Here is a 22606-nt window from a genome sequence, read left to right as displayed (position 1 = left end):
TAAAAAGCACATGTATTAAATATCTCTACATAGACAAGCCTCCTAACACACAAAAAGTGAAAGCAGCAATTTAAAAAAGGAAAGGAGGCAGGATGCTTAACAACTTCTTTGCCAAAAGGGTAAAGAACAAGTGGGCAACATAAAACAGGCACAAGTAGATCTGGAATCACTCAGCCAAAGGCAAATAACACCTCAGGTCAACAGCACAAAGCAAACCATTGCTTCTAACAATACACTGAGTAAATGATGTAGATTTTGGTGACACAATGTCAGCAGTATATGAGCTGAAGTTCTGTTTAGTGTCCTATCCCTAAAATAAGGGAAGTTGTCACAGTTTTAAGAATAATGGACTAGGTTTGATGATGCCAGGGTGGCTCAGTCAGTTAAGCATCTGATTCTTGATTTTGGCTCAGGTCATGACCTCACGGTTCCAGGGATCAAGCCCTGCATCAGATTCTGCTTGGTCAGTGTAAGAGCCTGCTTGAGATATTCTCTCTCTCTCTCTCTCTCTCTCTCTCTCTCTCTCTCTCTCTCTCTCTCTCTCTCTCTCTCTCTCTCTCCCTGTATCTCTACCCTGCCCCTGCTTGTTTGTGTGCATTCATACATGAGCTCTCCCTCTCAAAAATAAATAAATAAATAAATATGGGGATAAAAAGAATAATGGACCTAAGTTAGCTAGAAACTCAAGTGATGAACAAAGAATTTATCTACTATTCATAATGAATTCTTAAGTAAAATGATGGTAAAATCAATAAATAGTACAATCTCACAAATGGAAATAAAATTACATTAAGCAATACTTTTATCAGACAGTAAAGGATGTTTTAAAACTCTTCAAAATCCTTGACACATACTTTTAAATTTTTTTTAATGTTTATTTCTGAGAGAGAGAGAGAGAGAGAGAGCGCGCGCGAGCAAGGGAGCGAGCACAAGTCGTGGAGGGGAAGAGAGAGGGAGACACAGATTCTGAAGCAGGCTCCAGGGTCTGAGCTGTGAGCACAGAGGCCAACGCAGGTCTCGAACTCATGAGCTGTGAGATCATGACCTGAGCCAAAGTTGGACGCTTAACCGACTGAGCCACCCAAGTGCCCCTTTGACACGTTTTTTAAAGACATCAAGATCTACATCTATTGTTAAATATTGTGGATACCTTATTTAATTCTTCTTTGGTGAGAGACGCTAGTAGAGTCTTCCTGAATCTTCCTTCTTTGTACTTCTGAGTGATAAAGGTTTTTCTCTTTTCTACGGGTGAGTCCATGTGTAATTCTTCATCTTTTTGAAGATTACCAGCCCAAAAGTCATTTGCTCTTTTGTTTCCAATGACAATAAAGAGCTGAATTGTTAAAAAGTTATAAAACAGTATCAGTTCATAAAATGTATTTGAATCTGTAAAAACCTGACTCACAAATTAAAATACAACTTAGTATAAAATATGCAAAAACACATGAAAAACCCAAATCTTTCAGGAAGATGGAATGTGAAAGCAGATATTATTTCTATTTTAAATACAGCCTCATTGCTTTTAATAACAGTACAAGATTAGCTAGGAAAGAAACTGCAAGCAACCAAATTGCAGCAAAAGCATTATTATTTTTTGAAGCTCACATAGAGACAGATTCATTTAAAATGGCTGAGTAGGTGGGTTAATGTGGTCGAGAGTGGTACTAAAATCCAAGAAGAAAATGGAAATGGGAGACAGAAAGTCAGATGAGCGCAGTTAATGACAGAGCATGGCCAAGAGAAAGAAAAGAAAATTCTGCCAAATGTTTTCATTCACTTTTCTAATATTTTATCCATGCTGGGTTAAAAAGAAAGAAAGAAAATTTTGGCTTAGAAATAAAAAAGCTGTCAAGCCTTTAAAAGTAGGTGTTACTATTAGATTCCTTGTACTTTTTATTTTTAAAGTAACTATCTCATTTAAGAAGCATTCTAAAAGTTGGAGTCAAAAGCTACCACTATCAGACTATAAGCCATTTTTACAGTGTGGTGAGAACATTCTCGCAGAGCTCCTAAAGTAACTCATGCCACTCCACTGCTAGATACTACCGGACCCCTGCTAACTACCACCACAGTTAAGTCAGACTTACCTCAATGAGTTCATTGCTCCAAATGCTGGCATCCATTTTCAGACTTCTAACCTTGGAATCTTTTGGTCCTAAAGATCTATGTTGTCCTGAAGTCAAAACACAATTGTACTTCTATTTTAATTTGTATGTAAATGTATTTTATTTTTTTCAAAATGTCTATGTGTACATGTATATATGCTTTCAACTGAAAACACACCAATATCTACTTTCTTTCATGCCAACAGCATTAAGAGTAGTGGTGATAATTATACAGAAAACCCAACCACGATAAGGATAAAAGTAATCATCTTCATCACTACCTTGTGGTGGTATAAAACTACAGTTTTAAAACTATGTATATATCTGTACGCTTATATATGTGTGCATGTTTATGACGTGGCAATTCACTATCAATTACAGGTTACCAAAACCTTTTATGACAGGTGTGTTTAAATCACTTGTATGTGAACACAGATATCCTAAAAACAACAACAACAACAACAACAACAACAACAACAACTAGGTGTGTGGTCATAAAGGTCTTGGAGAAAACATCCTAAACTTTACTTTCCATCTCTACCAGGTACTGTGCTGGTCCTGGGAATTCAAAAGATGTATAGGAGTTGATATGTTCTCCACAGGCCTATAAATAGTAATTACAGTAGAGTATAAGGGCAAGACCGAGTTGAGTACAGGTTTCATTGAGAGAATATGGAGGAAGAGCACTACCTTAGCTCAAGCAAAGACTGAGACAGTTGCTGCAAGCCCTTAGTACTTTTTGTATATTACATATTACAACTCTAATAAACATATGTCTAAAAATCTTCAATGGATTCTTTATTCTATACTTATGCCTGACAGAGAATAAGAACTCAGCATTCTACTCTCATCGACTCAATTATCCTGTATAAATCATCATTACTGGGCACCTAGGAATGTGTCAGATGCTTTCCAGGCTGAGAAGGAACAAAGGTATTTAAGACACTGTCTTTATCTTAAGGATTGTGTGCCTCTGAGCATGAAAGCTCACACCTCTCTCTACATTAGGAAAGAGGTTCCTTTCCTCCTTTTGTTAAAATGGAAACTACTCAGAGCACAAGCTTCTAAAATCCCAAGGGTAGAAAGATGCATAGGTTTGCATTTATGAAGATGATCTAAAGGTAACACAGAAAAAAGTCAAGCTCAGAAAACATGCAGAAGAACTGGCAGGAACCCCTGGAGTAGTGAAGGCAAGAAATGACACAAACCGAGGTGACGCAGCAGGAGGAGAAACCAAAGGGAGCACACGTGTAGAGATCCTTAGATGATAAAAACGGATGGAACTTGGTGGGCTTTAAGGAAAGGGGAAGGGTCAGGAGGCTCTCACAGGCTTTAGGCTTGACTGCAGGGTAGACAGTATTGCCTCTGACCAAGATGTGGAATATATGAGCATGCTCAGTGTTACGTAATGAGTCGGGCAGCAATGACAGATCCATTTTTTTAAATGTTTATTTATTTATTTTTGAGAGAGAGAAAGCATGAGCGAGGGAGGGGCAGAGCCAGAGGGAGACAGAGGATCCGAAGCAGGCTCCACACTGAGAGTGAGATCATGACTGGGCCATCCACGTGCCCTAAGAGATCCATTTTTAATGTGCTGTTTTTGAGCTATCCTGAGCAAATCCAAGAAGAGACTCCAGTAGGTAGACCTAAGGGTATGGTGTTCAACAGAGTGAGAATCGCCCACTTACGAGTGAGTGCTGAATTTAAATGATAAATAACATCTTCAGGAACATCAGAGTGAAAGACAATTGAAGATGTAACTGAAAGGAACACCTTTATCTTTGGAGCAGGCAAAGGAAAAGTAACGTGAAAAAAGGATAACCAGAGAATTAAGAACACACTAAGAGAAGATGGTATTCTGGAAGTTAAGGGAGGAGGGAAAGTCAGAGAGACACAGTGGTCAAATACTGCAGTGTCTAACACTGCCAAGGTGACAATAAATAGAGGAACTGACCACACACAAACTGAGAGAGAAAATGCATTAATAAACATGGTGAGAATATTTTTACTGGACTACAGAGAAAAGAAAACTGATTACAGGATGAATAAAAAGCAGGAAGTGAAAGAAATGAAGAAAATCTGTGCAGAATTCTACTCTTGAAAGTTACCCTGTCTATGAAGGGGAAAAGAGACAGAAAATGATACAAAGGAATGGAATGTTTTCCGGAAGCCAGTGTCAACAGGACAGACTTGCCTAACTCTATATGCAGAAACAAAAGAAACCGTGGTTGCATCATTACAGAGAGGGAATAAGTGATGAGGTGAGGATCCTAAGGAGAGAAGAAGCAGCGGACATAAGTAGAAAGAATATCCTTGAACAAGACAGAAGCTCTCTTCCAATAAGCCTAGAGAACAAAAAAGGTTGGGGAAAAAATACAAAGTAGAGGGGGGATAGCTGATGCTTCTTCTTATTGCTATTGATGTTAATTACATCCTGACAAAATCTTAGCGTGCTAAGAAATGTGGAAGCACAGAGCTCTCAAAAAGTACTAAGGGCTTACAGCAACTGTCCCAGTCTTTGCTTGAGCTAAGGTAGCACTCTTCTTACATTTTCTTTCGCTGAAACCTGTACTCAACTCTGATCATGCCCTTATCATACTCTACTGAAATTACTATTTATAGATCTGTGGAGAACATAACAACTCTTACACATCTTTTGAATTCCCAGGACCAGAACAGTACCTGGTAGAGCTGGAAAGTAAAGTTTAGGATGTGGCTAACTTTTCCAAGACCTCTATGACCACACACCTAAGCTGTGTGTTAGGTGTTCACAACTGTGAACCCCCAAATACACTGAGCTCTCAGACTGTCTGTAAGTTATAATGTCACAATAGGATAACCATAGTACCGTTTCCTCTCATAAACCTCAATACTCTTTGGAAATGCTTCTATATAAAAACTCTCATTAAAAGAGACACCAGATGTGGTATACCAAGTTTAGAGCTCAGAATGACCTTGATGTGAAATATACATCCTAAAAAATATAACTGAGGGAAAGATGGGCAAATCACACAAAGATGCACGTGTGTTCAGGGTACATTCTGAAACACACTCACCTTAAAATCTAAAAATGTCAACACTGTCTTTATAAATTCCACACATGGTCCAGTAGGCGCACAAAATGATTACATGCTTAAAAATCAATTTCTACATCTAAGTCATGCATAAGAGAAGTTTGGAATGAGAAGATATTTCTAAATTTAATTTAAATGTAATAAGCTTTCTCTGTTTTTCTTTTTCCACAACTGTTAGCTGAAACACATTACATAGGACAATAAAGAGCATTCGGTGCCAATCTGCCACCCAACAGTGATGAGCATAACTTATCACTAATTACCTGCACACTTCTTACAGATGACAACACAGAGATTGATGGATGCCCAGTCAGGATCCGGGGCTTTGCAATCTGCACAGCTCCTGTTGGACTCATTGAACCAAATCTTCTCAGCTACTTCATAATCAGAGAGAGTTTCTGCTATCGATTGCTGCACAGCTTCAATCCACTCTTGTTTCTCTTTTTCAGACTCGGCTGTAAAGCTGCAACAATTAATGTTTCTGCATTATCGATCTCCCTTGTAAAGGCCAATTAAGCAGTATGTTCAGTTTGCATATTCATTTCACTCACAAATTAAACAGCAGCTGAAAAATATGCCTTCCAGGCAGCTGAATAGTCTTTTCTGTTAAAAATCATCTAATTTAAAAATCTACTTTTTTTTTTCCTTTAACATCCCACATTGCTTATGAATCTGTTTACATATCTCAAACCAAAATGAACATGCACATTTTTCTGACCAGGATGTAAAAATTACCTTGTTAGGTCAAGAGCTTAACTTAAGAGGCCATGTTTCCTAAGCAGTGGTTATATAATAATCAATGAGAAACTGGCAGAGTTTCAGTGTTTCAGGACTATTGGATTATTTTGCCAGGAAACTGTTCCATGATAGTCTGAAACTAAATTATCAAAAACACCCACCAGAAATTTTGATTTTTTTTAGTCTTAAAAATAGATTTTCTTTTTTAATTAGAAGAACATCCAGATGGCTTTAAGAAACTGAGAAATCAAAAAAGTTTTAAATGATTACTATTCTAACAGAATTCTAACTCATTTTTAGTCATGTTCTGATTTATCCTAATTCTTAGTGTTTATTGGATACCTGAGTAAAAGGACAAAACAGTAAACACAGGCTCACTTTAAGAAATATTTGCTGAGTACCTACGATGTGCCACAAAACGGGCTACAGGGCTCCAAACTCCGTCAATGACCTGCAAAATGTTCCACGTTAAAATTTTCTGTTCTGAAGATGAAAATGTTTTGAAATATAATGAAAACAACAGACTACTAACACAGTGCAAATAATCCATAAGGAAACTCAGTAGACTACATGGATATTTTTTTGAAGCACTTTCTGTTTCCATCATCAGTGTAATATTCATAAACTTCTTAGGTGGTTTCTACTTTATTACATAGAGGTTGGTCACAGCCAATAGTTGCTGGTACACAGATTCTAAAATCCTTGGAATGTCCTGAGTAATAAGTGCCTTTTATAGGCTTGTGAGATCATTTGTCGTTGGAGGCATAAATAGCTTCAGGATGGGAGCTGGTCAGGAGAAAGACCAAGGCAAGACCAAGAAGTGAGTAGGGACTTGGACCTTTCAGCCCAAACCGACTGGGAGAGGTGCTCGCAATTAAGTTAATCACCGAAGACGAAGGATTCAATCAATCATTCCTACAGAATGAAACCCCAATAATAACCCCTGAACAACAGAGTTCAGATGGGCTGGTGAACACAGTGAAGTGCTGAGAGGGTGGTGTGCCCAGGAAGGATGGAAGCTCTGCCATACTAACCCCCTGTACCCTGCCCTGTGCAGCTCTCCCATTTGGAAGTCCCTGAGGTGCACTGTTTATAAGCAACTAGTAATAATAACTACACTGCCTCTTGAGTTCTGTGAGCCATCCTAGCAAATTACTGAATCTGGCGCAGCAGGGGTCATGGGAGTCCAGATTATGGCCAAGATGGAAAGAAGCGTGGCTTAGTGGAGGGGCCCATCTCTTGTGACAAGTGTGAAGTCAGGGCAGCTCTGTGGGATTGAGCCCTCAACGCGTGGGGTCTAATGTTCAATCCTAGTAGCTGCTGTGAGAACAGTACTGAATTGTAGGACAACCACTTGGTATTTGGAGAAGTGGTTGGTGTGAGGAAAAACCCCACCACATATTTTGTGTCTTCTAGAAGTACTATGAGTAAAAACAGTTCACACAATGTCTACATTTTCAGTTGAGGCTGGAATCTGCATATGTGAAAATGAAGTTTGTTATTCTTTAGGTGATTATTTTTTCCTCAAAATTTGAGCCAGTAGACAAATTCTGACAGATAAAATGAGTACTCGACATGGGAGTATTTTTGAAGTTGCTAAGTAATCGCTAGTCCTTCAAAGGCCTCTGACAATTGCTTCTGACCTGCAAACTACCCTGTGATATGCTGATTATTTGTGACAAATGAATTAATGTGGTTGAGCTCACAGACACTGACTTATGCCTTTTCTGTGTACTAAAGCTATGGAATCATTATAGATTATTAAAACATATTAGGAACTTGTTATTCCTGTCTTATGAAGCAATTACAGGAATACCATAAACAAATATATAATGAAATGTTAAAATATCTGATCAATAAGGGGTGCCTCGGTGGCTCAGTTAAGCATCTGACTCTTGATTTCGGCTCAGGTAATGGTCTAAGTGTTCGTGGGATTGAGCCCCATTTTGGGCTCTGCACTGAGTGTGGAGCCTGTTTGGGAGTCTCTCCCTCCCTCCTTCTGCTTTTCCCCGATGCACGCTCGCCCGTGCACTCTCTCTCAAAATAAACATTATGTATATATATTTGATCAATAAGTGCTATGAGATCCACCACCATTATTTTAAGCAAGAGTTCCTTTTAGGAAATCATCATGGAGCAAATTGTAATCAGAGATTGATTTTAAAAGAGGATTGCATTTGAGTAGGCTAAAAGAAGGTAAATAAAAATACAGCTTAAAAGCAATGTAATATTATTTCTTTATTCCTTCAAAATGTGAAGGAATTTTTCATATATTGTTGATAAAAATTAATATACTTATCAAGCCTACTAAGAAAAAAGGTATTCAGAAAAGACTCAAATCTCATGAAATTAGTATCTTTGTAGGTTGTGTGATAATTCAGGTCACTTTTACAAGGTGTTTTTATATACTGGCTAACAAATTAGACAATAATGGAAAAGAACCAACATGATTTTATTAAGTGATCTATAAGGAATAAAACCACCACTAGCCATGTCAAAGTAGATCACCCAAGCTTTCTTGGGATAATACAAACAAAAACGTTTAAGTATAACTTACCTAAAACTCCTGTAGGGAGTGATTATTTCAAAAGACTGTTTTACAGTTCGGACCACTTGCTTTACATTTGCAACATTCATAGGAATTATGGTAATACCAAGTCCACTCCTAAAATCCTAGTTGGGAGAAAAACATTAACACATTATAAAGGAACAAAATTATGGATTTGGAAAGTACCACTATATTCCTTAAAATCCAATAAATCCTACTAAATTTTACTACACATATATATGTAGAATTAAATAAATCATTAAAGATGGAATGACAGTGGTTTTAAGTAGGCACTCTAAATACATGATAACCCAGTGCCATTCTAAGCTGGATAGTTGGGCTACGGATCAAAGATGGGCTTCTTTCACATAAAACGTTAAGCTGTCCAGGACACAGATCTTGAACTACACATGCTTGCTTTTAAAAGTTAGCCACTTTTTCATCTTTATCCTTTCAGAAAGGGAAACTAAGAGTTAACTAGTCCTTACCACATGCCTAGCAATTTTCTACTAGGGGAGTCAAATGGCACTCTGAGGTTGGTATAATTAGTATTTATAAAAAAGAAGGGGAAGCCAAGGCCCAAAGAGATTAATGTCACATGTAGGGTGCAGCTAGCTGGACATGGTAGAAAGGGACTGAAACTCAAGCTGCCTGATTGGTCTTTCTTTGCTTTACTATGCGATGTTACCTGTGCTCTGTCACATTTTCTCCTTTACTCTCACACAAAAGCATTACTTATTTTACAATTTTATCTCATTTCCAATATTTTATTACTTTCCTCCTCCTTCAATTAAATTCTTAAGCTCCTTTAATACTATTTTGGTATGAAAACTCTCATCTGTTCAATACCTACAGCTACTGTGTTCACTTTGTCTCACCAAAACTAGAAACTGTGCAAAAGGTTACAAAGTCTTCCTTCTAAAAGCATTAAAGTTTGAAATATTATCAAATCATAGGGTTTTGGAATTTGACTTATCACATTATCTCAACACTTTAAAAATATAATTATTCTCTACCTCAAAAGATTAGTTATCTATGTGAACAGGTTCAGATTAAATGTGCTCCGAATTCCTAAATTAAACCTGACTAGAAAAAGTAGCCATACTAAAGAAAAACTAAAATATATATATATGTTTATTTATTTGTGTGTGTATATACATATTAAAATATATATCTTATATATAAAATATATACATCTAATATATATATCTAATATATCTAATATCCAATATTAGATATATACATCTGTATATATAACCTATACAGAGAAGGCCTGTGATATATTTTTTTTCTATTATTTTGCAACACTTAGTGTGTCTGTGCATCTGTGAGAGATATATATATATGATGTATATATGTATGAGATATATAGATAGATATAGATATAGATATAGATATAGATATAGATATAGATATAGATATAGATATAGATAGATATAAATATAGATATAGATACATCTCACAGGCCTTCTCTGTATAGGTTAAAAATACTATTTTCCCATCTTCCTTGCAAGCTAGGAGGGTAATATGTCTTAGTTTGGATCAATAAAATATAAACAATTCCTGAGGTGGGGCTGAGGGGACAAATCTTGGAAGAAGACAGACTTTTACCCCACACCATTCCATCTTTCGTTGAAAATACATCTAGAAGCACAGAAGCCATCTTAGGACATTAGAATCCTTGAGAGGAAAAGCGTGAGGACAAATTCCTGTACCTGAGGATGCCAGGGTGAGAAAAAAGTAGGAAGACCTTGTTCCTTGGGGGCATCAGCTCTCTGTTGCCTATACCAAGAGATTTGTTAAAACAAACAAATCCCTATCTTGGCAATCCTTGGGGTTTTTGCCATTTGATACTAATGCAATCCTGACTGATAAAATAAGGGAAATAAAATAATTTTATAACAAATTGCCCCCACTTGTAAAAGTATCCAGAGTTTTCATTCATCAATTGCAGAAAAGCCTCTCTACATTTTTTTTAAATGTGCAAGTGTTTAGTTAGAATAAGGAAATGACTCATTCATAAAACATATCAACTTGATTTTTTTTTTTCTGATGAAAGTACAAATAGCTTACTCTATTAGGAAAAAACAAGTCAGAAATTGAATCAGTGATATAAAAGAAGATGCACAGACACGCTAAGTGTTGCAAAATAATTACAAAAATATACTTCCACTTCGTAAACTCATTTAAAAATCAGTACCTAATGTGATCTATATGGACAAGGGGAATCCAACTTTTCCAATCTGTTCTATTTTAATAAGTTTCAGCATATAGGTTCAAGGTTATAATTAAAAAAAAAAAAAAATTCTCAATTGTCCATACCAATTCTCCGGCTAGATAATGTAACTGTTGAAGAAACTCCCAAGGCAAGTGATTGAAAATTCAAAATCTCTTTTATAAATGAAGAAATAAAGTAGGGGTAACAAGGTAAGATTTTTTCATTACTGAAGTATAGTGGACGTACAACGTTACATTAGTTCCAGGCACGCACACACAGTGATTCCACCTCTCTGTAAGTTGTGTTCTGCTCACCACAAGCGTAGCTACCATCTTTCAGACAAGGCAGGATATTTTTAAAACATCTTTCTGGTGGCCCAACTTGATAGGAGTAACTCTAGAACAGACTGCATGTCCTTCAAACAATTCTCCATAATGAAGAACTGACAAGAGCTGGATACGCCAAGTTATATTCTCTGATGAGGGCCTGGCTTGCAGGTACTGTGTGTTACTAAGGGCAGAGATACATACTCAAACCTTCAGACTAGCAGATGGCAAAACTGACCATGTTTTATGGAAACTGATGAGCCTCATCTAGGCTCCAGCTTGGATTGGTGGCCCCTCATTTCTACAAGCAAGGTGTGAAATGTCTATATCCATAAAACTGCAATTTCTGTTAAAATAAGAGAGGGTCAGCTCTAGACCCCAAATCTCCCAAGCAAGGCAAAGATGAGTTTTTAGGCTGGGTAAAAACTGTAACCCATTTATCAGCTGCTGGCCATGGCCATATGGTTTTGAGTAATTAGAGTGTCCACTGAACTCACCGACACAAATGGACTGTAAAATGTACAGCAGAGTAACAAAATAAATGTCAGTGCTCTTGAGAGCTATTAAATATGAAACAACTGTTTTTCTTATTAAAAATATTTGTAAACTATAAGCCCCTTTTCAGTCTATATTTAGAACGTATCTAATCCCTCAACACTCATCAAAACTACCCATGTTGATCTCTCCCTACGGCCCTGAGATTCTGATCCACTGAATTAGAAAGCAGAGCTTAAGAATCTTCAGTCAAAAAGCAAAACTACAGCCCTATGACTCTCATATGCAGCCAATGTTGAGAAAACTGAATTGGACAGCAGAACCAGCTGTAGAATCTAGACAGGATGAGTCTGCAATAGGTAAATATCAGGATATCAACAGTTCCCTCTGCCTTCCGTAGAGAAGAGGAAAAAAAATGCAATGATTATACAAAAATCATTTGAAATCATTATGACTACTGGTTAAAAATACCAGAACACAGTGACACATTGGTTTTTCAAGATCCTAGGTGTCCTGGGTAACCACCCCTGTGCTAATGTCTAGAGGATTCAGATTAATGTCTGAAGAATCAGACTTCATTAAGCATATACAGTACACTCCATAATTGGTTTAACATCTATTTGTGTAGTGCTCTGAAGCCTACTGAAAGCCATGAACCCTCATTTGATCTTGTAAATTATTCTGTGAAAAAGGCAGAGCAGATATAGCCATTTTTAAAATGGGAAAATTCGTCCTGGCAAAACAGCATTTAGGAAGTACTCAGTGAATGCCAGAAATCATGCTAAGTCCTGAGTCTGCACAAGAGCATAAGACAGGGTACCTACCTTTTGGAAGCTTATAGTCTAAGGAGGAAATGAGAAAGAATTGTAACAAGTGCATGGCTATAAACACTGAATCCAGCCAATCTCTGAAAAGAGCGTTATGTTCATATGAGAGTTTCCAAAGGAGGTGAACCTTGACGAAATAAATGACAAAACCTAGACCAGCTTGATCATGTATACCTCTCCGGCTTCAGTTCACTCATTTGCAAAATGTAGCAGTACTACACTTCATCAGTATGGTGAGGATAAAATCAATATGCTGAAAATGCTTAAAAGAACCCCAGGCACGGAGTAAGTGCTACACAGTCTGGTAAGCTACTGTTATATTATATAATTTCTACCTCTTGAATTTGAAACCAACTGACCATATTACCTATGAAAAAGTTAATTACAGGAAAATACACAAATTACTAGCAAACATATATAAATTTTTAAAAATGGGGTAGTGGCTGAGTAGCTCAGTCGGTTAAGCATCTAACTTCAGCTCAGGTCACGGTCTCACAGTTCATGAGTTCAAGCCCCGCATCGGGCTCTGTGCTGAAGCTCAGGGCCTGGAGCCTGCTTCAGATTCTGTCTCCTTCTCACTCTCTGACCCTCCCCAGCTTGTGCTCTGTCCCTGTTTCTGTCTCTCTCTCTCTCTCTCAAAAAAAAATAAACATTAAAAAAAATGTTAAGGGTTGGGTGGAAGGCAGATATTAAAAAATAAATTACCTATTAGCTACAATTGTCAGCCATATTCTCATGTTGAAAATTAGGTACAAGTCAGGGATAAGTCACACTTTGAACACTTAAAATGCTATAAACTGGATGGGAAAAAACAGGAGCATGAAAATTCAGAAGGTAATATTACTATAGAAAGCATAAAGCTAAAAACAGATTCTGGAGTAAACAATATCTTACGTTTAATTTGTGGTCATAGAATGTGGGATCTCAAAAAGCATGAATCCCACCACCAGTACTACCATAATGATGGCCATGTTTGGCAGAACAGATCTGGATACCTGCAAAGGTGGTCATGACCATGTAGGAGCCATGTGGGTCATGACCACTGGGAGTCAGACCTGGAGGAGAATCCCGGATAAGCCATTTACGGGCCGTATGACTACTACCGAGTTATTTACCTACACTCCAATTTCCTTATTTATAAGGACACAGTAATATCTACCTTATACAGCATTTTAATTAAAACTGAGTGAAATATAAATTTAGGGTCTAATACATCCAGAAAATTTGTGAGTTCTAAATACAGAATTTGTCTTCAATTAAAGTATTTATTTACAGTGACTGAAAGTATTCACACTAATGATTCTATCCTATATACTCAGATTAGAATTAATGGTAAATAAGTTACCAAGATACTGAACTGGGTTATATGTGTGAATCTGTAGCACAAATGTGGTTAAAACTACATTTTAAAACTACACAGTGAAAGAGCAAACTACCAGTTTGATTCCTAAACAGAAAAATTAAAGAAGGGTTTGTTAACCCCAAACTTGCTGAAACCTCAAACCTATATTTGGAGATACTGGATGCCAGGTTTCCATGCCAGAAATTTAAGAACTTGGTGCTTAAACATTTGTTGAAAACAGATGTGGCATTGTATGACACTGGCACCAAATTTCCGGGGAAACACCAGATGCAGAGTTTGGCCAGATACAAAACCCAGAGAATTTGAGGCCACCACCTACACCCTGCTGCTTCTTTCTGTGCCACTCAACCCACAGCCCTATGAGATCGATTTAAATTCTATTAGAGTTTCATTCCCATGCCAGACACCGGAAACATTATGTAGGGGGACGAGGGGGAATGAGTCTCTTGTTATACCCTGATTTGAGAATGTTTAATGAAGTGAATTTATATAGTTAGAACTTCAACGCCACAATTATCATTAAATGGATACACAAACCCACCAAGCAAGACATCTGGTTGTAATGAACTCACTAATACTAACATGATGCTCAAAAAAACTCATCACACACACAAAACATATATATGTATGTGTGTATATATATATATATATATAGATATAGATATAGATATATATATGTATGTATGAATGTATTTATATGGAACTGGCTGTCAGGACAACCTGATAAATGGAAACCAAAACCAACTAACTTAAATTTGCCTTACATCCATTCGCGGAAGTTTCATTCAAACAGCAATACCATGTATATAACTCTACGTATGCTTCAGTGTATGTTCATATTTTATTATCTCATTTAAAATTTTAAATACTGGCCTACATACTATGTCCACATCATTTCAAGATAAATTCACAAAATATTTTCCAGAATACAGAAAACTCTATCAGCTTTGAAATAAAAGTTTAATTATATAAACAAAATCCCTACACAATAAAAAGAATGTAAAGTAAGCCATAGCTCAGAAAAGTGGTTACAGAAAATGACATGATGATTAATGTATTTTTCATACGAAGAGCTTAAATAATCAGAAAAGACAAAAAAAATCCCAATTAAAAAAATCGAGAAAGAAAATCAAGAGACAATTCACAGAAAATAACTTAAAAACAAAATTTAAAAAGAATGATAAGCTTTGAAGTCAAGAAAACAGCTGTAAAGAACCACGAATTCAACAAGCTTATTCTGCAAAATGTTTACTGGGTATCAGCTACTGGCCTGAAACTCCTGAAGACACAGCAGTGAATAAACAATCACACAATTAATTTGAGAATATAAAAATTATAACACGTTTAAGGTTAAAATGAAACTGTTACCTAATTCATGCAGCTAATAGCATTTTAAATGTGAACAATTCTTTAGAAAAAGGTCATAAAAAGGAAAAGGCTACATACAGAAAGCTACCAGAAATCTCATTTATTTTTTTACCAGTGTGTGCTACCCACACTGGAAGGTCAGATCCTAAACAGTAAGCATCTTCTGGTTTCCTACTGTACCCCCTAGAGCGGCACCCAGAAATGAGGTGTCCAATAAAAACCCATTTTGTAAAATGGATGAATATAGAAACACGGGGAAGTGTGGTATAACCTACACACTCTGAAACACCCAACTCATTTTATACAAAGTTGAAGTAACACTGCAAAAAATTATCATAATTATAATACATTGCAGGCATGTAAAACATAAGCAGAGACAAGGAAGAGAATATTTGTAAAAATTAAACACTGCATTTGCAAGATGATGTTAAATAAAGGAATGACATGTAATTTATGTGATAACAGCGCCACAGTGTTTTGCAACTGAGTAATTAGGTAGAGAATTTGTGTCTGGTTCTACTTTGCCAAACTCCTCTCTAACAAATGTTTTTACATATCTCTTCATAGTTCTTTTCTACTTTTTACAACCTGGGGGGGGGGGGGGGGGGGGAAGGGGGTGGGGGGGTTGTCTCAGAAATAAGATCCCCTAAGGCATTTCTCCTACTCAGTCCAGAACTACTGCAAGTTCCAGCTCCTACAATCTGCTAATGAATGAAAGGGAGAGACAGAGGTAACAGAAAATAATGAACCTCTGAAGGGAGCAACCAGGAAAATGAAAAGTCCATGTTAATTCCATGGAGTTGAGATATGCCAGTGAAGGGTCCATGAGGGGATGGAGACTGGCATGCCCCTTGCCATCATCACACCACGTCTCTTAAAAAAGGCAATAATTATGATAGCCTGTTCTAATAGCTATTTTAACTTAGAAAATTTAAGGTACTGATTCCACAGATTAAGAAAAAGCGAAAGAATTACTGAAAATATATTTGTAGGGATGTTTGACATGGAATCTTAAGGACACGCTTTGGAAGTAGAGAGAAAGCTCTGGAAAGGGTTAAAAATAATCCACAAAATGAGAATACATTTCCAGACAGAGTTCAAGGAACTTATGGGAAATAACAATTTCAAACTGTTTTCCAAACACTGTCCCTTTATGCTGACTTTGCAAATGGAGTTTACTCCACTAGATCATACACTGGCAATAAAAGTCTACGTTAAGAAAAAGGAATTAAATGATATTGTAGGACTCATAAGATGAAAATTGTAATTTCATTTAAAATTTAGATTTTAGCAAAAATAAATACCAGTGCCTACAGTTCAAAACTATGCACAATTAATGACAGTTCTTCAAATTTTCAAAATTCATTACCACTAATACTGATTATCTTAACATTCCACTTAAATGTTGGCACATTTCAAAATGTTCAATGAGAAAAGAGATATACTTCCAGATTAAAGTTAGTAAGAAAAAGAAGTATAACAATACCAAGTTGAAGGATGATGAAGTACCCAATGTTGGTTGCAAGCTGTTTTTACACATTTTCCAATTCTAAAAATATCTTGTTCTCTTTACCTAGATGCTTATAACTTTTTAAAGGAAAAAAAAAAAAAAAAAACCTCAGAAAAGTGTTTCACTGTGTGTAGTTTTGGATCACATGTCACTGAACCACATGGGATGCCTTATACAATGTGGATTCCAACATTCCATCCCCAGAAATTCTAACTCTACAGTCTGGAATGAGACCAGATAGCTGGAATTTTAACACTCAACTTAAATAATGGCCTTAGAGATAGCAAGCCATCTCTCTTCTTTACACGACACCATTTAAACATAAAGACATTAACTTAATTATCTGAACCAATTAGTAGCAGAAGAATGAAAACCCAGAACTGCTACTCTATCTCCTTTGCTCTAAATGAACGTTTCAGCTTCCTTTTAAATAATTCTTCAACATATTCTACCTTTCCACCTCTATCCACTGTTTACTCTCTCTGGAATGGCCTCCTGAGTAAATTATGATAACTATGTATAAATAGAGGCAAGAAAAATAAAAATAGTTCATATGTTAGGGTAGTGTAGGTCAATTTTCCTTGTTTTTTTTTATTCTATTCATACTGTAAGTTATGTGGGCAATAAATTCACTATTTTAAAAGTTTAAAAATGAAAATAATTTAGCTTTGATGCATGTAATCAAATTAGATCCAATGCAAATTTAGATACATAAGTTCAAAGCTAACACGTCTTACTTTTTATTTTTTATTTTTAATATAGAATTAAAATTGACATATATTAGGTTCAGGTGTAACACTTGTACATTTTTATAAGTAGATTTTTTTTTCCATATTTAAAAAAAAACAAGATTACTTAATGTGTTGTATACTTAAAACTTTCAGAAGGTGCGTTGAAACAATGAACTTTTAGTACTTTTCTTAAATGCAAGCTTTAGTAAAGCCCTCTGCATTCAGGAGAAAGACTCCCCATTTAGCACATCACCCAAGTTCTTCACACAATCTATTCAACCATGTGAAAAAACCAATGGGCAACTTTCTCCAAGAGAGAAAAGGATACACCAGGATGTAAATGCAGATAAAATTGGAAAGGTAAGTGAGGGCCTAAACATAGAAGGCCTTCCTTGATTTGTCCGTCCAGTCTTGAGCCACTTAGTTATTTAAGACTTGACTCAAGATCAGGTCCCTTAATACCCAGCTCTATACATCATGATGCAACTTTTTAAAAATAACATATACACAAGCAACAGTATGCACTTTTTAAAGGTACATATAAAGACAAGTTAATGCATAGAAAAGGAACCGAAATATACATAACTGAAAATAGGTGTATGTCTCAAAAGATGAGGAGGGGGTCCAGCATTAATGCTTTCATTTTTAAGAATATATTCATTACTTGCGTACATGGAAGCGTTTCTAATCTTGAGACTTCATGAGATGCCTTTTTTGCACTTCTCTGTAACTTCTGCGTGAGACTAATAAAGCACTGGGCTCCCTATCCATCAAAAACGCTGGTACTGTCTAACTTTTCCTCCTGGAAGACAGGACATGTGTCCTCAGCAAGTGCACGCCTTGCAGACTACCTCACCTGGTAGAATGTGTACTGAATGCACACTCTGAACCTTCTAAGCAACTAAGTTTTTCAAAGAAAAAAGCTCAGTCTATTTCTAAAAGGTCATAGGCCAGAAATGGTCTTTTCAACATACACTTTTAAAAAGTTTGGTATAATGGCTAAGACGCTAGACTTAGAGTCATACAGTTCTGGTTTTGTTATGCATGAAGATCTGCAATCCTTACTCAATCCTCATTTTCCTCATCTATAAAACACGGAAGAGAATATCTTCCTCCTATATTTGTGGGCAAGATTAAAAGGAAATGTTTATAAATTAATCAGCACAATCACTGGTACTCACCAGAGGGCAGAGTCATTATTGTGTTTTTTATGCTCAATAGCTAATATTAAAGCAATAATTTCATACAACTTCTTTCTAATAGAGAAAGTTAATAAAACTTTTAAAAAACATCTACTTTAGGAGAATAACATATACCCACACAATCTGGCTAGTGGAAGTGATGAAACTAATATCTGAAGTCCATCAACTCTGTGCAAGTAAAAAATGAATACCTCAATTAATCTGGCAGAGGAACTTCCATACCAATAAATGCAAATTATGCATTTTTAAACTCGATTCCAATGAGAAAAGTTTTAATCATCTTACTTCACAGCCAGAAAATGTTCATATTAAGTTCATACACATTATAAGCTGTACGTCACTATTCTTGAGGAAGATGCTAACTATCCAAGTTATTAATATGCCAACAGTGCTCAATGATGCCTTCCACAGTTAACTGGCTAAGAAATCTTATCCAAAACATATAAGGAATAAGACCGTGCTGAGGTTCAGAAGATGCCTTAAAGATCTATAGTTAATTTCTTAAAACTACCATTTGTTTTGAGTTTCTATCTCTATTTTTTGTTATGAAAACAACATTTACATCCCAGCTTTCATAACCCATTATGATGTCTCACAAAATGAGTTTGTCTTAGATCAGATATACAAAGCACACTGTGTAATTCCACAAATTACTAAGTATCTAATATATTTTAGGCTAAAAGATTAAGAATTCATTCCACAAAAGGAGTATTTTCCTATACATATTGAACACCAGATATGTCAGAGAAAGGGAAGTCTACCAAATCAAAGTTAACCGAATTTGTTAGAACTACAACATCAGTCTCCTCAAAACAGTTAACTTCTCTATTAAGTCCTTCTATATTACCCAAACTCAGTAAGTCAACAACTCAAGCCTATTTTATATGTGGCATGTGTGTGTATGTATATGCATATATGAACCATTTGCCTATAGTAAATTATCTCCTCTGCAAGCAACATATCTGCTCAAAAAAATAAATAAATAAAAATGCTGGAAACTCAAGAAAATATATCACCTGTGCCTACTCTTAAAATTTTCTATCATAAAAGAAACAACAGGTGCAGAACTGAGCCTATTTCATCAACAGCTGAATGGTTAATTGGTTCTTAATTAATTATTATCTCACGTAGTTTTATAACATTACTTCAGGTAAAGAATACTCTTCAAAAATTATTTTCAATGATTTTGTCAGTCTCTTAAAAAGATGATGCCTAGCCTCAAATTTGATGTAGATTACGTTCCTGCCACTGGAGGAACTGAGTAAATTCAACAAAATAACACCTTCTTTGTTACATTTAGTGCAGTACTCAAGGCAAAAGCAAGATGCTATAAAGTAAAAACTCTAATAAGTCTAAGGAAGCATAGTTGTTAATGTAATCAAGGAACCGCAAATTACAATAGTTGTAACATAGCTCCTCACCTGTTCATTTTTGCAAAGCCACACGCTGTTTCCACTTAACACAGTAAAAATTTTGGCTTTATACCCTCTCAATTCAAGATATCCACATTTCTCAGGTGCAGCAGCTGCTTGAGACTGCAAGGCAGGGGACTGTGATTTCAGTGCATTTAACAGTATGCTGATCCAGTCATTTCTCTCCTCTGAAAATGAAGACAGGAGAAAATACATCCGTACTCATATAAATTATACAGACACAGAAACACGGCAAAGGATCTATTCTCTCTGTAACACATCATTTACAGATTCTTTCCCACAACCGCAATCTAAATGCCCCTGCAGTCTGAGCCAATGGCCCTATTTCCTAAGAGAAAAGAAGTAACACTAGCCAGGTGTTCTGTAACTAATACTGATGGCTTCACCTGGGAGCTTATTAGACTGCAACATCTCAGGGCCATTCAGGACCTGATGAATCAGAATCTTCAGTTTAAGAAGATTCCCAGGTGATCTGAATCTATGTTAATATTTAAGAAGCACTCGTATAGATCATTCATGAGACTGGATTTTTTCTTTTATCAGAAGTAATACTGAGACCAGTTAACACATTTTACCTGGCAACTAAGTTACTCAAATGCCCAGAAAATCTTACTTCTGTTACTTAGAGCCTACTCTACTTAAGAGTACGCAAACTTGATAGTCACTCATCCAATCTATTCTCACCAAACAATAACATCTCATTTTGTAAATTAAAATTTAGTCTTCTCCCTCCATAAAAGCGGAGTGACCTTCAACTATGCATAACACACTGCGTTATGGGGACAGAAATTTGATCCAGTCCCCAAAGAGCAATCAAAGTTGTAAGTCAAGTTAGATATGAACATAGAACACAGAATACTATAAGTGTCATACAAATGATATCAAATAATACACGAGTCAATTCAATGGAGGTACATGATTTGCTGAAGGTCATACAGCAAGTGTAACATTAACAGAATCAAATGTTTTAACTCTCAATTGTTCACAGCACTAAGGGGGTTGAAAAAGGACTGTGTTAGGTCTTGGAATGAGGAGCATTTGAAAAGACAAAACTGGGGTCCGGTGAGGGAAGAGCAGAACTTTATAACTCTAAACAAAGAAGAACACAAGAACAAAGGCAGGAAGAACCAACATCTGTTCAGGGACTGATAGAGAAGCATATTGCTAATTTTGAACTCACAAAGAAATAATAGGAAATACGGCTACAGCTTCTGCAGTACCTGTAAGGAATTTTGCCTCCAAACTTTATTACAGAGGCAAAAAATAAAAAGTCAAGATTCTTAGCAAGGAAGTGACATGATTAGCAAGATGATAGGCAGACCAAACTGAAACTTGGAGATCAGGAATAAGGCAAGAGAGGCATGAAGTACAATGAAAATGGAAACAAAAGAACACTTGAAAAGTCAAGACATTAAGGGATAGAAATAATATCTGAAGTTTTAAATAGGTTAGAAGGTATTCACAAAAATTTAAATTAACCGATAGCTTAGTACCCTGACTTGACCAAAGAATGTAGAAGGTTTCATTTTGTTAAGATAACCACCCCAGGTTTTTAGTGCCCTGGCAGCACCTAGGTGGACTGATAATAATGTGTGAATGAAGGTGGCCTACACAAAAGACGATCCATGGAAGTGGATAAATGTTTAAGGTAAAAGGAGAAGAAATGGACAAATCTTGAGGTATGACTATATCTATGAGGCTGGAAAACGGGCTAGCAAAAAACAGAGAAGTGGTTATCAAGGCAAAAGGAAAAAAACAAAACAAAACAAAAAACACACAACAGAATTCTACGTAGGAAAAATGATCAAGAAGGAAGAGGAAGGAAAGAATAAGCTGGCCCAAGCTTGGAAAATTGGATAGTATCTCAGATCTAAGACCTGTCTGGAAAGAATAACTCCATTGTGGATTGATGTAAGTCTCCATATTAGACTTGCTTACATTCCAAATGAACCCTAAGTTATAACAAGACTTAATTTTTAAATTATCTTTATTCCTGCTCACCTTCAACACTACTAAAAACAGTTGTGCCTTAAATGATGAAGGCCAAAGTGTGTATTAAATCTCATTCAGCAATGCTTTACTTCAGGTATTTCACAATCCCCAGGTAATAGTGCCCGCGTATCAGGAGGAAATAATTTATCCAAATTCCTCAGCATCATTAGAAACTAAAGCACATGAAAATATTCAAGTAACGAAGTCAATGTGAATATGCAGCACTGACTCTACAAGTCTTTTTTTTTTTTAAGTTTATTTATTTGACAGAGAGAGAGAGAGAGAGAGAGAGAGAGAGAGAGAGAGAGAAGGGAAGGTGCATTGAGAGAGGAAGAGAATCCCTGACATGGGCTTGACCCCACAAACCATGAGATCATGACCTGAGCCAAAATCAAGAGTCAGATGCTCAAATGACTGAGTCACCCTGACACCCCTAGTCTACATTTTAGACCTACATGAACAGACCCAGACTGCACTATGATAATTTTTTACATTTTCAGTAACACAACAAACCTTCCATTGGTTATTACTTGTGATTAGTTTCACACAAAATATTCTTGCCAACTAAACAGCACAGAATGTTTTTTATTTGTATTAATCTGCATAAATCATTTAGTTTGAAATGTAGATTTTTTTATTGAAAAGAAACCTACCTTAGGTTTTTATTTTAATTTTT

The 22606-nt window shown here is 36.2% G+C and overlaps 1 protein-coding gene across 3 annotated transcripts in view; it reads right to left on the bottom strand.

The window, feature by feature from the left end:
- The window catches only part of ARAP2 (ArfGAP with RhoGAP domain, ankyrin repeat and PH domain 2), a 213979-nt gene that overhangs the window by 117931 nt on the left and 73442 nt on the right, over positions 1 to 22606 (bottom strand). For all 3 annotated transcript variants that reach the window (XM_042936649.1, XM_042936650.1, XM_042936651.1), the window contains 5 exons: positions 19927 to 20105; positions 8475 to 8590; positions 5443 to 5642; positions 2088 to 2173; positions 1151 to 1333 (listed from right to left, as the gene is read on the bottom strand). In XM_042936649.1, coding sequence (XP_042792583.1) covers positions 1151 to 1333; positions 2088 to 2173; positions 5443 to 5642; positions 8475 to 8590; positions 19927 to 20105 — 764 coding nt within the window. The remainder of the gene's footprint in view (positions 1 to 1150; positions 1334 to 2087; positions 2174 to 5442; positions 5643 to 8474; positions 8591 to 19926; positions 20106 to 22606) is intronic.

The sequence above is a fragment of the Panthera leo genome, chromosome B1, assembly GCF_018350215.1.
Source record: "Panthera leo isolate Ple1 chromosome B1, P.leo_Ple1_pat1.1, whole genome shotgun sequence".
Classification (NCBI taxonomy): Eukaryota; Metazoa; Chordata; class Mammalia; order Carnivora; family Felidae; genus Panthera; species Panthera leo.
Note: the sequence above shows the minus strand (reverse complement) of the source record. Positions and strands in the feature narration are given on the sequence as shown.